Consider the following 14577-nt stretch of genomic DNA (forward strand, 5'->3'; position numbering starts at 1 on the left):
TTAATTCGATTTTTCTAATGTCTGTTGGGTCCCCTTTCTCTTTGTTGTATTCTTGTGACCAAGTGTCTTTAAAAGAGTGATGATGATAATAATGAATAGTTTCCGGATTAGTGATCAGCCGTAGCCGCACAACCAAGAAGTTGACAAAGCCGTCCCATGCATACAACGTAGTTGTCTTATAGACCCCAAGTCCCCTCTTCCTCGCAAGTAAATAGGATTTGCTTTTAGGGTTTTGAGGTAACAGGAGAGAGGGAGAGAGAGTATTTAACCATGACGCATGTGTGTACACTCAATAGTTAATTTCATTTGATTAGTGATCAACCAACCAGGCGACCACAACTCGAAAGAGTAAAGCTAACCCGGTTATCATAAAGCAGAACTTTCGTCGATACGATAAAAGCTTCAATGGCTTACCAAAAACGGAAAGTATGTGAATCGTCTCAATTAATGTAATTCCTTTTTTGGCCAAAAAGGGAAAGTGAAGTACTCCAGCATTAAGTAAAGTATAGGGGTGTGCAATCGGACCGGGTTTATCCAAAAACCGAACCGGTCCACCCGAAAAACAGGTCCGGGAACCGGTTTCATATTTTGGAAACCGGTTAGAGCCGGTCCAGTTTCCGGTTCCAAGTAAAAATCGACCCGGACCGGTTTTAGAACCGGTTTTGAGATAATGTAAAAAAAAGTAAAAACCCTAGATCAGGTTACCCTACCCAGCTACCCAGTCTGTCTCTCACGGTTTCTCTCTTATCTCTTCGCGACCTCCTCTGTCTCTCACAGTTTCTCTCTTCGCAAGCACCTCATCAGTCGCCGCAAAAACACAACCCAGCTCGTCGCTTGCATGGGTGTTGAAGAGGGCTAGGGTTCGGTCATCTCGGCGTCCATACCGTGCGTGTGTTTTTTCCGCCTTTTTGGCTCGCCAATTCGGTAGATCTGTAAGTACGCGACGAAATTCTCCGTGGATTTGCTTGTTTTGCTTTTGGATTATTGATTTTGAACTTGTTATTTCAATTGCTCATTTTAGGGATTGTTACTTCCGACGGATAGTGATTTTTATTATTTATCTTTTACTTTGAATCGTTTCATTGCTACCTATATTATTTTGCTAGAAGAAAATGAACTGGAAAAAGGAACCAAAAAAAAACTGGTTCTCGGGTAGACCCTAAAACCGGATCGGAAAAATAGGATCAGTTCCAAAACAGGGTAGGTTTCAAGTTCCAAAAATTGGGAACCGATTATAACAGGGTTAGTTTCAAGTTTCAAGTCTGGACCCAACCTATTCTGGAACCGATCACCCCTAGTATAGTATATAGAAATGAGGTGGGACGAGTGGCTTCATCTTGAATTTTCCAATAAAACAAGAGGACGGATTAGATCAAAGTCATGTATGTGAATATGTGATGTTTAGTGATTTATATCGTGTTTTCAAGTTTGGTTCGAGCCTCTATAGATAGTATGTCAACCTCTCACACAATACACATCGCATAATTCACATTAGAAAAGTAGAACGTAAACCTAAAATATTTAATAAGATTTGCCGTTTTTGGCCGGCCTTCCACCAAACGTCTTTACAATTTTACCATTGTTAGTTTACCAAAGTTCCTTAATCACATGGCGTGTCGTCGATGATCCGCTTTGGATTCGTATATTCGAGTCTCTTAGAGAGAGAGAGAATCGTCAATGAAATTAGTCTCTTCTAATGGTTTAGAGCTTCAAGACTTAGGCACTTTAGGAATAAGGTGAATGCGAATACCTCTCATGTGAAAAGGATAAAGTACGGAAACAGTTCCATGCAAAGCTATCACGAATGCCAACCGTTTATGATTTTTCCTCGCCAACCGTTTTATGACTAATTCGGATAGTTGTAGAGAAATTTGTATTTGCTGCAACGTTGATGACATTGCAATTGAATGCCACTTTTCCAAAACACCTCTTGAATTTTCCAACATTCATGTACAGAACCGTCGTATCGCGTGTCATCTTTTGACGAGACTATTCATCTACTTTCTTTAAGAAAATTATCTAATTGATCTTAAACAATTCAGTCCTTAATTTTTCAATTTTGCCGATTTAATTTTAAACTTTGCGCGAAATTCCAATATAATCTTTTTGGCCGGTCGGCGATGATTGGATCGCCACATCAACTCTTTTCGACAAAAATTAACCGGAAAGACTATATTAAAATATTGTGCAAAGATTTAGAACTAAGCTGACAAAATTGAAAAATTTAGGATCGAATTGGCACTTATATAATAGGTTCATAACCGAATGGACAATTCCTCCCTGATTTGCAGTAGATCCCGTTAGCTCGATCAGCCTCCATTATTTATTCTATTCGGCCAAAAAACCACCACCACCACCACCATCATCATCATCATTACTGTCCAAATTCAATCATCTTACACTAAATAAACTTTAGAGACAAAAAGTAAGCAACGGACAGGAGCAGAATACAACCTAACTGGGGTCTAAAACACGAAGCAGCTTCACCAACCCACCATCGAAAAAAGGGAAAATTTCAATTAAGGACCCCAAGTGGATATAGAGTTAAATAAGGGCTAGAAATGCTCAATCAGTCTCAAATAGGGGCCCGAAGTGCCCAATTAATTTCAAATAAGGGCCTGGGTTCGCCGGCCGGTCAAATGCTCGCCGGCCGGCGAAAAAGACCCCGCCCGCCTGGAGTCCTTGATTGAAATTTTCGCTTCAAAAAACGCCTGCTCCCTTCGTTTTTCTTTTCTCGCTCCATCCGTTCCTTCGTTTACCTTCAATTTCAAGAACTGACCCTTTTCTTTGACGACCTTTCTAGATCCGACGGATGCACCCGATTCCAGCGGGTTCCGGGGACCCGCCTCGCCATCTCAAGAAAACGAGTTCCCGGCGGCAAAGAAAAGTAAAGAAAACGAATTTTCGGTTCCGGTTCTAGAAGACGAACGCAAACTTCTCCGGGCCGGGAAGGGGGAAAGATCGCCCCTTCTTTTTCACATTCCTTTGCCGAATCCGACGAGGACAAAAGTCTCGTCTTCAGTTTTTGCTGTTCTATTTTTTTGGGCCCGTTTCTCGGTATGAAAACGAGGTATGGTTAAAAGCCGAAAACGCGTGTTGAGGGAGGGAGAGGAACAGAAAAGTACGAGAGACGAATATTAAACGTTGCGATGCGAAGTCAAGGCTCCGGAGGGGCGTGTGAGAGCGAGAGCGAGAGGGAGAGAACCCATTTAAAGCATCGCGCTTGCGCCATGTTTGAGGGAGAGAAGAATATCCACTGGCACCACGTTCTTGGTCGTCGCCCGCTGTGTTATGTGGGTTTTGCTTCGAGTCGGTTTTCTGTGGCGGAAAGTTTGGTCCTTTTTCTTTCTTGTTTGTACGTTCTGGGGGGCTGAATTGGCGGTTCTTTCCGGGGACGGAGATTACATCCCCAGCTTCTCCGTAGCTGGGTTTTGTTGTTGGCCGTACGAACTTGGCCCAGTTATTTTCTTCAGCTTCGCTCCTCTTTTTCACCCCTCCAAGATTATTCTTTTCTTGAGGCCTTTCTCGGAGAAGCCTCGCTTTTCTGAGTTCTTCTTGCCTCCCCGTCCCCCTTGCATTGTTGCTTGCAACATTCACTCGGGTCATCTTTTGTGCCCCTTCTTTTCTGTTTCTTCTTCGGGGTCTCTCTTCCCCGATCTGGGGTGCGATCGGCGCGTTGAATTCGGGTGCTTTCCTTCATTTTCTGTTGTAGGATCTGTCTGATGCCTTCTGAGCTGTGTTTATGTGGGATAATCAGCTAGGAAAGAGCACTGTTCAGTTTTAGCAATTGGGTCTCTCTGGTTGGGGTCGTTCTTTGTGGTTTCTGTCCAGTTCTTGGTAGTGCGGGTCCGAGAAAGAATTAATCGATGGCCGGTGGAACAAGAAGGAAGCTTCGTCTGAGCAAAATCTACTCCTTCAGATGTGGGAAAGCTTCTTTGCAAGAAGATCATTCCCGAATTGGAAGACCGGGATTTTCGAGGGTGGTTTACTGCAACGAACCGGAGTCTTTCGAGTCTAGCATTAGAAATTACAGGACCAATTATGTTAGGACTACAAAGTACACACTTGCAACTTTCTTGCCTAAGGCATTGTTTGAGCAGTTCAGAAGAGTGGCCAATTTTTACTTCCTTGTTATTGGTACCCTGGCCTTCACTCGGCTGGCGCCTTATACAGCTGTTAGTGCCATTATCCCTCTTATCATTGTTGTAGGGGCAAGCATGATCAAGGAAGGCATTGAAGACTGGCGGCGGAAACAGCAGGTGCTCATTAGGCTTTCTCGGTTTGATTTGTTTGTTTCATTATGTTCCACCCACTTTCATTATCTGTTCCTCAGTATGAAACTCCGTATTGTGTTGTATACTTGGTATCTTAGGACCTGTTTGATGAAATCAGAAGTTAATCTCCAAAAAAATAGGAGCTGAACTTGTACTGCTGAATGCTGTAGATGTTGAAACCTCAGGGAAGAGACATGTTTGATGGCATCTTAAATTTGAGCGATTAATGTAATTAAACATTCTGCAATCATCGAATTTAGATGTGAAACATCTGCAGTTTTTCCATTCTGTCAGGCTGTTGAAACTTCATAATGGACAGCAATCTGTGAGCGTTTTCATCTAAAGCAGAACCCCAAAAAAGATATCATGTGTGATGTTTAGGATGTTATCATAATGTATCAGACATATTTGAATGCCAGTGTGTTCCCTGATTTCATGTGGTATGTATGTTTATGTGCATGCTAATGAGTCCTATATCATAATTATTCTCACATACACATATTAATTCTTCATTTCAATTTCTGATTTTAGTAAATGTATATTTAGAAATTACACGGAGAGAGGAATTCGAAAGTCTAAATCTCAGACTAACAAAGATGGAGATGCTTATTGAAATGATAAAGTTGGCTGTTTTTGAATGGAATAAGGGAAGATTGTATGTGCTGATGATGATTATTACTCTTCATCCATTTAAGTTGTCAAACCTAGCCTTTTAAAATGTTTAATTTGGCCGGTGATTTATTTTACAGGATATTGAGGTAAACAATAGAAAGGTGAAAGTGCATAAGCATCATGGAGTATTTACTTACACTGAATGGAAGAACCTGAAAGTGGGAGATATAGTGAAGGTAGAGAAGGATGAGTTCTTTCCTGCAGACCTTCTTTTGCTTTCATCTAGTTATGAAGATGCTATTTGTTATGTTGAGACCATGAACCTTGATGGGGAGACAAATTTGAAACTGAAACAAGGTTGGGAGGCAACCTCTAGCTATTGTACGGACTCAAGCTTCCGGGACTTCAAGGCATCTGTCAAATGTGAAGACCCAAATGCACATTTGTATTCTTTCGTGGGAAGCATGGAGTTTGAAGCAAATCAGTATCCCCTTTCTCCGCGGCAACTTCTCCTCCGAGGCTCAAAACTGCGAAACACGGATTATATATATGGGGCTGTCATATTCAGTGGTCACGACACCAAAGTCGTGCAAAATGCAACTGATCCCCCTTCAAAGAGGAGTAAAATTGAGAGGAAGATGGATAGGATCATCTATCTCCTGTTTTCAATTGTATTTTCTATGTCTCTTGTTGGATCTGTTTTCTTTGGCATTTGGACAAAAGATGACCTAGAAAATGGGAGGATGAAAAGGTGGTATCTTAGGCCAGACCGCTCCACCATCTTTTTTGACCCTAAAAGAGCTCCTGCAGCTGCCATCTATCACTTCTTGACAGGTTTGATGTTGTTTAGCAATTTCATCCCAATCTCCTTATATGTGTCTATGGAAATTGTCAAAATTCTTCAAAGCGTTTTCATTAATCGAGACATTCAAATGTATTATGAAGAAGCTGACAAACCGGCTCATGCTCGTACCTCAAACTTGAATGAGGAACTTGGCCAAGTTGATACAATACTTTCAGACAAGACGGGAACTCTGACCTGCAATGAAATGGAATTCATCAAGTGTTCGATTGCCGGGACAGCTTATGGCCGCAATGTCACAGAGGTAGAGAGGGCTAGGAATAGGAGGAATGGCATACCTTTAGCTTATGACAAGCTGAGTGGCTGTGACCACATCGAGTGTTCACCTGATAAAGAGCCACATATTAAAGGCTTCAATTTTTATGATGAGAGGATCATGAAAGGAAGTTGGGTAAAAGAGTCACGTGCAGATGTCATACGGAAGTTCTTTCGTTTGCTGGCACTTTGTCATACAGTCATACCTGAAGTGGAAATAAGTACAGGAAAAGTCTCATATGAAGCTGAATCACCAGATGAAGCTGCTTTTGTTGTTGCGGCAAGAGAACTTGGGTTTGAGTTCTGCAAGAGGACCCAGACGAGAATCTCTCTTCGTGAGCTGGACCCGGAATCTGGAAGGAAAGTTGAAAGGTAGATGGAAATAAAAATTGATCTTTTGTGATATCGGATAAACTTCCCTTGCTGGACGGCAATGTGCAAATTGTCTTGATATTTAGCGCTCTGCACTAGAATAAGAATTCACTGCATTAAAGATCTTTCCGCTTTTGTTTCCATTTTAACTGGAAAGAACTTTTTTTGCTATTAATCTCAAGTCCCGAAATGCTTATTCTGTTGGTGTTTCTTTAGGTGCATATCTGAATTCTGACATTCGGGTTAATTATTTTCATTCTTAATCTCTAATATTCTCTTTGTATGTAAAACTTACTGTTTGCAGGGAATATCAGCTTCTAAATGTCTTAGAATTCAACACCTCAAGAAAGCGGATGTCTGTTGTTGTAAGAGATGAGGAAGGAAAATTAATACTGTTCTGTAAAGGCGCTGATAGGTTTGTATTTAGGACCGTGATTACTTGAAGGTTCTAGTATTCTTCTTCCTTGTGCTCTGAACCATCATTGGTGCATATTCAATGCAGTGTCATGTTTGAAAGGCTTTCCGAGGACAGCAATAATTTTAAAGAGGATACGAAGAAACATGTGGATGAATATGCTGATGCAGGCTTGAGGACATTGATACTTGCTTATCGTGAACTCGATGAGGAAGAATACCACAAATTCAACAAGAAATTCAATGAGGCGAAGAACTCAGTTAGTGACGATCGTGATGCTTTGATTGCTGAATCAACAGAGATGATTGAGAAGGAATTGACTCTTCTCGGTGCCACCGCTGTTGAGGACAAACTGCAGAATGGGGTGGGTTTCCTATATGCCTAATACTGTTAGAGGAATGTCAGTCGGCCTTGGAAAACACTTTGGAGCTCAAGAATAAGTTTTCCTCTTTCCTTCTTGTCAGGTGTCGGATTGCATTGCCAAGCTTGCCCAAGCTGGAATTAAGATCTGGGTTTTGACTGGAGACAAGATGGAGACTGCTATCAACATTGGGTACACTGAGATGTCATAGTTTGAAGATGAGTCTTTATATATTTGCGTGTCTGGTTTCCTCACTTGGAAAAATAAATTTGCAGGTTTGCTTGCAGTCTGCTCAGACGAGAGATGAAGCAGATAACAATCAGTTTAGAAACGCCAGAAATTCAGGCTCTAGAAAAGATGCACGACAAGTCTGCTATAGTAAAGGTACCTCTATGAACATTAAATATTTGTGGTTATCTTTTAAACTGTTTCAGCCACCAAACTATACATGCTCTCACCTGTTTAGTTGGACACAAGAAGTACATATTGAGCTTAACTTTGTAAGAAACCATGGTTGAAGGCATCTTCAGTTCTAAATGAGTCGAAAAGATGCATCAACAATGAAAACGCAGACACATTTAGCATCCTCCTGAAGTGCTAGTCATGCATGCTGACTCAAAACTGTGGCTGGCGTTCCCCCAGTAAAATCAATTTCTAACTCGTAATAGGATTTCGTAATCCAATTAGATTTGTGGGCTCATTGTTAAGTATACCCGATGAAGTATTCAGCAGTTTACAGCATGTGACGTGCTGCTCCTTGGCTCTGGCTGATGACTTTCTTCTGTTGCAAGACCAAGAGAAGACAGTTGTATGACCTAATGTTGGCAGTGGGTAAATCCATATAGTTAAGATGATTCTACATGGAAACTAAATGAAGTGATGGTTGTCTTTTAGGCATCAAAGGATAGTGTTTGCCATCAGATCGCAAGAGGGAAGGAATCATTGGCTACATCAAGTGGGGCCTCAGGAGAAGTTGCTTTAATCGTTGATGGAAAATCACTTGGATATGCTCTGGAAGACGACGTGAAGGACAAATTTTTAGCGCTTGCACTCGGCTGTGCATCTGTTATTTGCTGTCGTTCGTCACCAAAACAGAAGGCATTGGTGAGTTATAATATTCATTTCAAACTTTCCACGACGGGGTACCTCACTTGCATAAATGTTTTATTGTACTAAACGTAGCAAAACAAATGATCCTATGAAATAACTTGCATAATGTTTTATTATAATAAACTTAGCAAAATAGACGATCCTTTAAATAATTTGATTTTATTGCCTGAACTGATAAAACATAGGTCACAAGACTGGTCAAGTCCGGAACTGGGAAAGTAACATTGGCTATAGGTGACGGTGCCAATGATGTAGGAATGCTTCAAGAAGCAGATATTGGAGTTGGAATTAGTGGTGCCGAAGGAATGCAGGTGCCTGACATGCCGTTATAATACCTTCAGAATTATGTAATCCACCTGCAACAATTGTGTTGTTTTCTAATACCTTTTATGTTTCTCTTTGGTTGTTATTTAAACTTTTCAGGCAGTCATGGCCAGTGATATTGCAATTGCACAGTTTCGATACCTCGAACGCCTGCTACTCGTCCATGGGCATTGGTGTTATAGAAGGATTTCAATGATGGTAAAGACCTTTGACGTATTCATTTGAAGATAAGGACATGATCATTGGTTGGCATGTTATTATCTCTTTGGCAAAACAAGATAAATAAATAAATAAATAATTTGGTCTCTTGAATGAGGGACAAGCATACCATCCATAGAATGAAGATAAATGTTGTTTTTATCAAGTAAAGCTTCATGTGGTGATGTTGCTCGGTTTTTTCTGCCAGATATGCTACTTTTTCTTCAAGAATATCACGTTCGGTTTCTCCCTCTTCTTATATGAGGCACATGCGGCCTTTTCAGCACAACCTGCATACAATGACTGGTTTCTGTCACTTTATAGCGTCTTCTTCTCCTCACTTCCTGTGGTTGCTCTGGGAGTTTTTGATCAGGATGTATCGGCAGGGTTGTGTCTAAAGGTATGCCTGTCTTCTTAATATGTAACTTTTATTACTGTTGAAAACATTTTATGGCCAAGCTATTCATATTGTGAATATCATGTCTTATGATCCTCCACAGAATATATGCGATTGTGATTTTCTTTCTTGCGCATGGGCATAATTCAAGCATCCAGGGAATTTTTAAAGTTAGGCTTGTTTAGCTCCCTGAATGCCTTCGAATTTGTTTTTTTATTTTTGGTTAGAAGCTTTGGATCGTCCCTAAAAATTGTGTCAACAAAAATGCCCTTTGAGATCTCTCAGCATCCTCATTGATCATTAGGGCCTGTTTGCTTTGTTTATCGATGCTAATTGAGAACGGTTGGAAACAGTAACTTGATTTTTTCGGAGTATTTTTGTTTAGTTCAATTCATTCTCAACTTTCGTGTGGCAGTTCCCTAGGCTATACCAAGAAGGGGCTCAAAATCTCCTCTTCCGCTGGGTTCAAATACTCGGCTGGATGTTTAATGGGTTCTGTAGTGCAACCATAATTTTCTTCTTGTGCACAAGCGCACTGGAACACCAAGCATTCAACAGCGACGGACACGTTGCTGGGAGGGACATCTTGGGTACAACAATGTACACCTGCGTCGTATGGGCAGTGAATCTGCAGATGGCAATAACCACAAGGTACCTCACCTTAATACAGCACATAGTCATCTGGGGCTCGATCATATTTTGGTACCTCTTCTGTTTGGCATTTGGAGCTATGTCTCCCACTCTATCTACTACTGCCTACAAGCTCCTTGTCGAAGCCCTCGCACCATCGCCGGCCTTCTGGGCCGTGACGCTTTTCGTGGCGATCTGCACCGTTATCCCATATTTCACTTACTCGGCAATTCGGATGGAGTTTTTTCCCATGTACCATGAAAGGATCCAGTGGATCAAGCACAAAGGAGGGATTGAGTGATCCTCCGGAGTGCGATATGTTGAGGCAGATGTGATTATGACCGACAGATGGCTTATGGGTTAATTCATTCTGTAAATCTTGCAGTCCAGGAATACTTATTCCTGCAGACCCGTCTAATTTCGAAGAATCCTCGAGTATACGATTTTACGAGCGTGGAGATCCACCGGCTCTGCATAAGCCGAATTCGTTCTCCGGATGTGATAGACAGAGTAGATACATTTCGAAGTTTTGCCTACTATCATCAAGCTTTAGATGTGCTTGATTTTGGGCGGACTAAAAAAAAACAGTAGAGGAGAAATAGCCGTACCATATGTTAGCTTTGCTGTAGATTCTCAAATTATAGGAGACGTATACTCCACACAATTTTCTCATCTTTGTAATGAATTACAGGAGACGTATACATTGTCGATTCAGGCCGTGCAGCCCTTTTGGCAACCTGTATATAATAGATGATGTATTTTGTTGATGAGCGTTCGGGAGTGTTTGTTAAACAACCAATTGAGGAAACTATTCCAATGCACTGTTCGCCTTCGAGTATCCTGAAAAAGTAAAGTACTACTTAACGGGTTATCATATATCTTTCACAAACGCCTCTGAAGAATTTTCTCCAGCGTTGCTAAGGAGGATCATGGATTGTTAGAAAAGTCTTCTTCTTACAAGAAATGGATTTGTCGCGTTCTCCACCAAAGTATGAACAATTGTCATTGTGCCGCGAGACATGATACTTGTGCAAACAACTAAAGACGTAGCAATGTTTGCTAACAAAATGCCCCATTTCTATTGTGCAAGTCACATTCGAATACCTATGTGTAAACCATATTTGATCGTCACATGTAACATATTTAATTGCTTTTGTTCATAACTGATTTAAATCGAAGGTTGGTATTAATTTCAAATTTTCGTAACTGATTTCGAAGAGATGAATTTTTTTTTTACTCAATTCTTTCGTTTAATTGAAAGATAAATATCATCAAACTAAACTCTTTTACTTAACTTTCAAGGATCAACTAATATTCTCTTTAGACTTGGGCTATTTTCACTTCACAAATAACTTTAGACACAACCCGAACTTTACATGGTCCAAAATAGCTTGTAAGATTGATGAAATAGAAAAGATATGCCTTTAATGTAGATCGGTTATTCTAATGATTTATCAACCTTTCTTTATATAATATTAATAAAGTACATATATTACTATGTCCCTTTAATGTTTAATTTTTAATAACTCCTTGTGATGGACAACATAATTTTTTTTTTGGTTAGATATATACAACTCTTTAGTTCGAGCTTTTTTAGAGGAGTTCTATGGTTAAAGTTGTGAACTATTTATGATTTAAGATATGTCCATTAACAAAGATTACCAACCTCATGAAAATCGGCTTGAACACATTAGTAAGTAGAAGAAAGGCAATGAAGTTTGTATACAAACGAAAGGAAAATAACATAAAGTGGTGAATAAAACATCATTGTTTTGATTAATACCAAAATTTTAAAATTTTCATGACAATGTGCGGCTTTTGCATATTCAATAATTTGTAACTTTCCATTTGTGATTTTTTATTAATGAATTTTTTGAGGTTCTTTTCGTCAACTTAGTAAGTTGGAGAGTGCTATAGCCATTTAGAGTGTGAAACTAGCACGACCCTATCTTTAATATCTATAAGCCTGTATAAACGAATGCATTTATTTGAGACATTCTAAAGTACATTCAAGAATGTCTCTAAAGAAGTCATTTAGGATTTCAATTTCCAAATTTATATAGAAATTAAGTTTGAATGTTGATTGTAATAATTCTATACGAAGAAAGAAGATTGTCAAAGATTTCAAATTTACGACAGAGAAATAATCCAGGATTTCTCTCCACAACAAAAAGGATGTTGAATGAGATATATATGTTTTGTGTGTTTTTTACTCACTCAATTTTGCCAAACCTCCACCTTAGCATATAGAATTTTGCTATAGGAGTTTGCTAAAAAATAACCATTAAGCTCTTTCGCCCATATATACATGCATTAAAGACATAACGCATTTTCTATAATCTTGATTAAATCTACTTTTTCACTAAATACATTGAACTAAACATTTGACATTAAACGACAGTTTTAATTATTCACTAAATACATAGAGGTTCTAATCCATTAGAATATTTTGTAAATGTGGGCTTTTCACCTTTTCCACCAAAAAGGATTTTGATAGACTTTTTCAGGTTGGCTAGACTATTGAACATTTTGAATATTTCATCGTAGAAATTTATGATAAAATGAAGGAATTCGGTGAGAAAATGAATGATTTACATACAGAAAACTTGGAGAAAGGGTTGGTCATTCCCGTTGAAGGAGAGACATCGATTTCAATCATCCTTTTTCTTTGTACAGAACTCTCCTTCTCCTTCCTGGACACAGCCTTGCAGGCCACAGACAAAATTCAAGCTAAAACCTAAAAGCCAACCAGGACCAAGTCATATCATTCACAATCTTCATTGGACGGATCTTGGTTCATGATTGCCCATGGAAACTGAATCATGATGAATCACTGCCTCCTAAGCGAACGCAGACCAAGAAAATCGGCAGCGGACCGGGCCATGATGGTGGCGAACTCCTGGAAGCTGATGACACCGTCACCGTTGGTGTCAGCCTCCCTCATCATCTCCGACAGCTCGCGGTACGTCAGGGGATGACCCATCTTGGCCATCGACCCGGCCAGCTCGGCCGGCGTGATGTAGCCGTTGCCGTCGCGGTCAAACAGACGGAACACCTCCGCCAGCTGCTCCTGGTTGACAAAGACTTGCTCGGTCATGTTGGGCAGCAGGGCACTGACCAGCTCGTCAAACTCGACCGAGCCGTTGCCATTGGAGTCCATGTCGGCAAGCATGGCGTGGATCTGGTCGCCGGTCGGCTTGAGGCCGAGGGAGCGGAGGAGGGCGGCAAGCTCGAGCTGCGTAAGGCTGCCGTCGGCGTCCATGTCGAAGCGCGCGAAGATGTCCCTGAGCTGCTTCAGCTGCTCGGATTGGAGGGCAGCAGAAGCAGCAGCCATTGAGGAAGATCAAATTGGATGGTGTCTGAATGAATAATAATGGAAGTTGTTTGCGTGTTTGTTCTGTTTTGTTTCATTTAAGACGTGGGGCTGGCTGAATGTTCCTTGTTTTTGTGGTGGAGGCCTATTAGAGAATGGTCCAAACCAGAATGCGCGTTGTTTGTGATAGATGTTGAAAAATGAAAACTTGTAGAGTCGATTGGTCTTTAGTTTTGGTTTTTTGTCCTTCGTGTGGCCACCTATCATTAGTAAAAAAAAAATTCTGCCGTATAGGCTTCCGTTGACTATTCAAGATCCTCTCATCCAAGTGACCCAAATTATGGTGAATGAATCTTTTAATTTCGGAGGCTATTGAAGCCAGTCTGTAAGAGCAAACAAGTTGTCTTACGTCTCATCCGTGATGCGGGTCGATGATAACGAAAGGAATGGCACAAAAAGATCTATAGTTCGACACGATCGGATATCGCAAGCGGACTATTGTTTACAGGGTGAATAAGTTCAAGAGAACATATTTAGAAAGTCGGATGTGAAAGAGTCCGAGGAAAACCGGACCTGTCCGCGATGGCAATCTTGGTTTTCCCACTCCATCCTTTCGTTCTGGTTGAAAGGTCTCGGCTTTGTCCAAATTTGTGTTCGCTCTCAGAAGCTGATCTTGACATTCGGATAACTGTTGGTAAGTCCATTTGGCCAAATCACTCCTGGGACGTTTCCTCCTTAAACCTTTTATCTTCCGGCGGAGATCGTAAACGTCGCATGTGGTATTCCAGTCCCTTGCTTGTCCCCATTGACCGACTCCATCATCTGGTCATGCACGAGGGCGGGTTCTTTTACTGTGTATGATGGTTTTAGGAGCCGAAAATTGAATAAAGAGCTTGATTATCCTGATGAGATTTTGATTGGCCGAAGACTAACATCTCGTCAGAAAAGTGGAGAGCCGTTAGATGTAATGCGTGTGCACGAACCTAGAGAGAATCAATCTTGCTCGCCGAGATCGCTCGCTTCGAAAGTCAACTTCTTTAAGGAGCTTCAACACCATGAACTTGTTTCTACACTCCCCTACAATTTTGACTGAATACTTGCTTCTCCAGAAACACAATACATACAGAGATGTTCGTATCCAGGACCTAAGATAACTTTTACCTGATGGCAACGCATGAAATGGACAGCAATCTCTCTTCCGTCCAAATGAGGAAAGAACTTGTGAACAGGCCTTTTCCATTCAAAAACAGAGGAAAGAACTTGTCAATGGGCTAGAAGAATGTTCATCACAATGAATGGATTCGCTGAAATGACGCTTACAAGAACTCCTAAGATGAACATCAATGGAATGGGGTCAAACTCTCGGCCACAATCTCTCATCAGCCACATACTGATTTTAAATAGACACTAATCCAACTTTGAGATATACCAACCTCTGGCAGAAAATCAAAGTC

General features: G+C 40.7%; 1 protein-coding gene and 1 pseudogene across 1 annotated transcript; one reads left to right on the forward strand and one right to left on the reverse strand.

Moving 5' to 3' along the window:
* The first annotated feature begins 2996 nt into the window (after nucleotides 1-2996).
* LOC115689523 (putative phospholipid-transporting ATPase 9) lies at nucleotides 2997-10577 on the forward strand (annotated as a pseudogene).
* Nucleotides 10578-12330: 1753 nt separating this feature from the next.
* On the reverse strand, nucleotides 12331-13286 carry LOC115670793 (probable calcium-binding protein CML16). Its single transcript, XM_030592159.2, has one exon. The coding sequence runs from the start codon at nucleotides 13142-13144 to the stop codon at nucleotides 12641-12643; it is 504 nt and encodes a 167-aa protein (XP_030448019.2). The 5' UTR covers nucleotides 13145-13286; the 3' UTR covers nucleotides 12331-12640.
* Between the last annotated feature and the right edge of the window lie 1291 nt (nucleotides 13287-14577).

Source organism: Syzygium oleosum, unplaced genomic scaffold (assembly GCF_021117445.2).
Source record: "Syzygium oleosum isolate NSW1041296 unplaced genomic scaffold, Sole_v2.1 Sole_v2.02, whole genome shotgun sequence".
Taxonomy (NCBI): domain Eukaryota; kingdom Viridiplantae; phylum Streptophyta; class Magnoliopsida; order Myrtales; family Myrtaceae; genus Syzygium; species Syzygium oleosum.

Excerpts from the sequence above, each read along its gene's own strand:
- LOC115670793 (XM_030592159.2), bottom strand. The coding sequence starts at position 13,144 with ATGGCTGCTGCTTCTGCTGCCCTCCAATCCGAGCAGCTGAAGCAGCTC.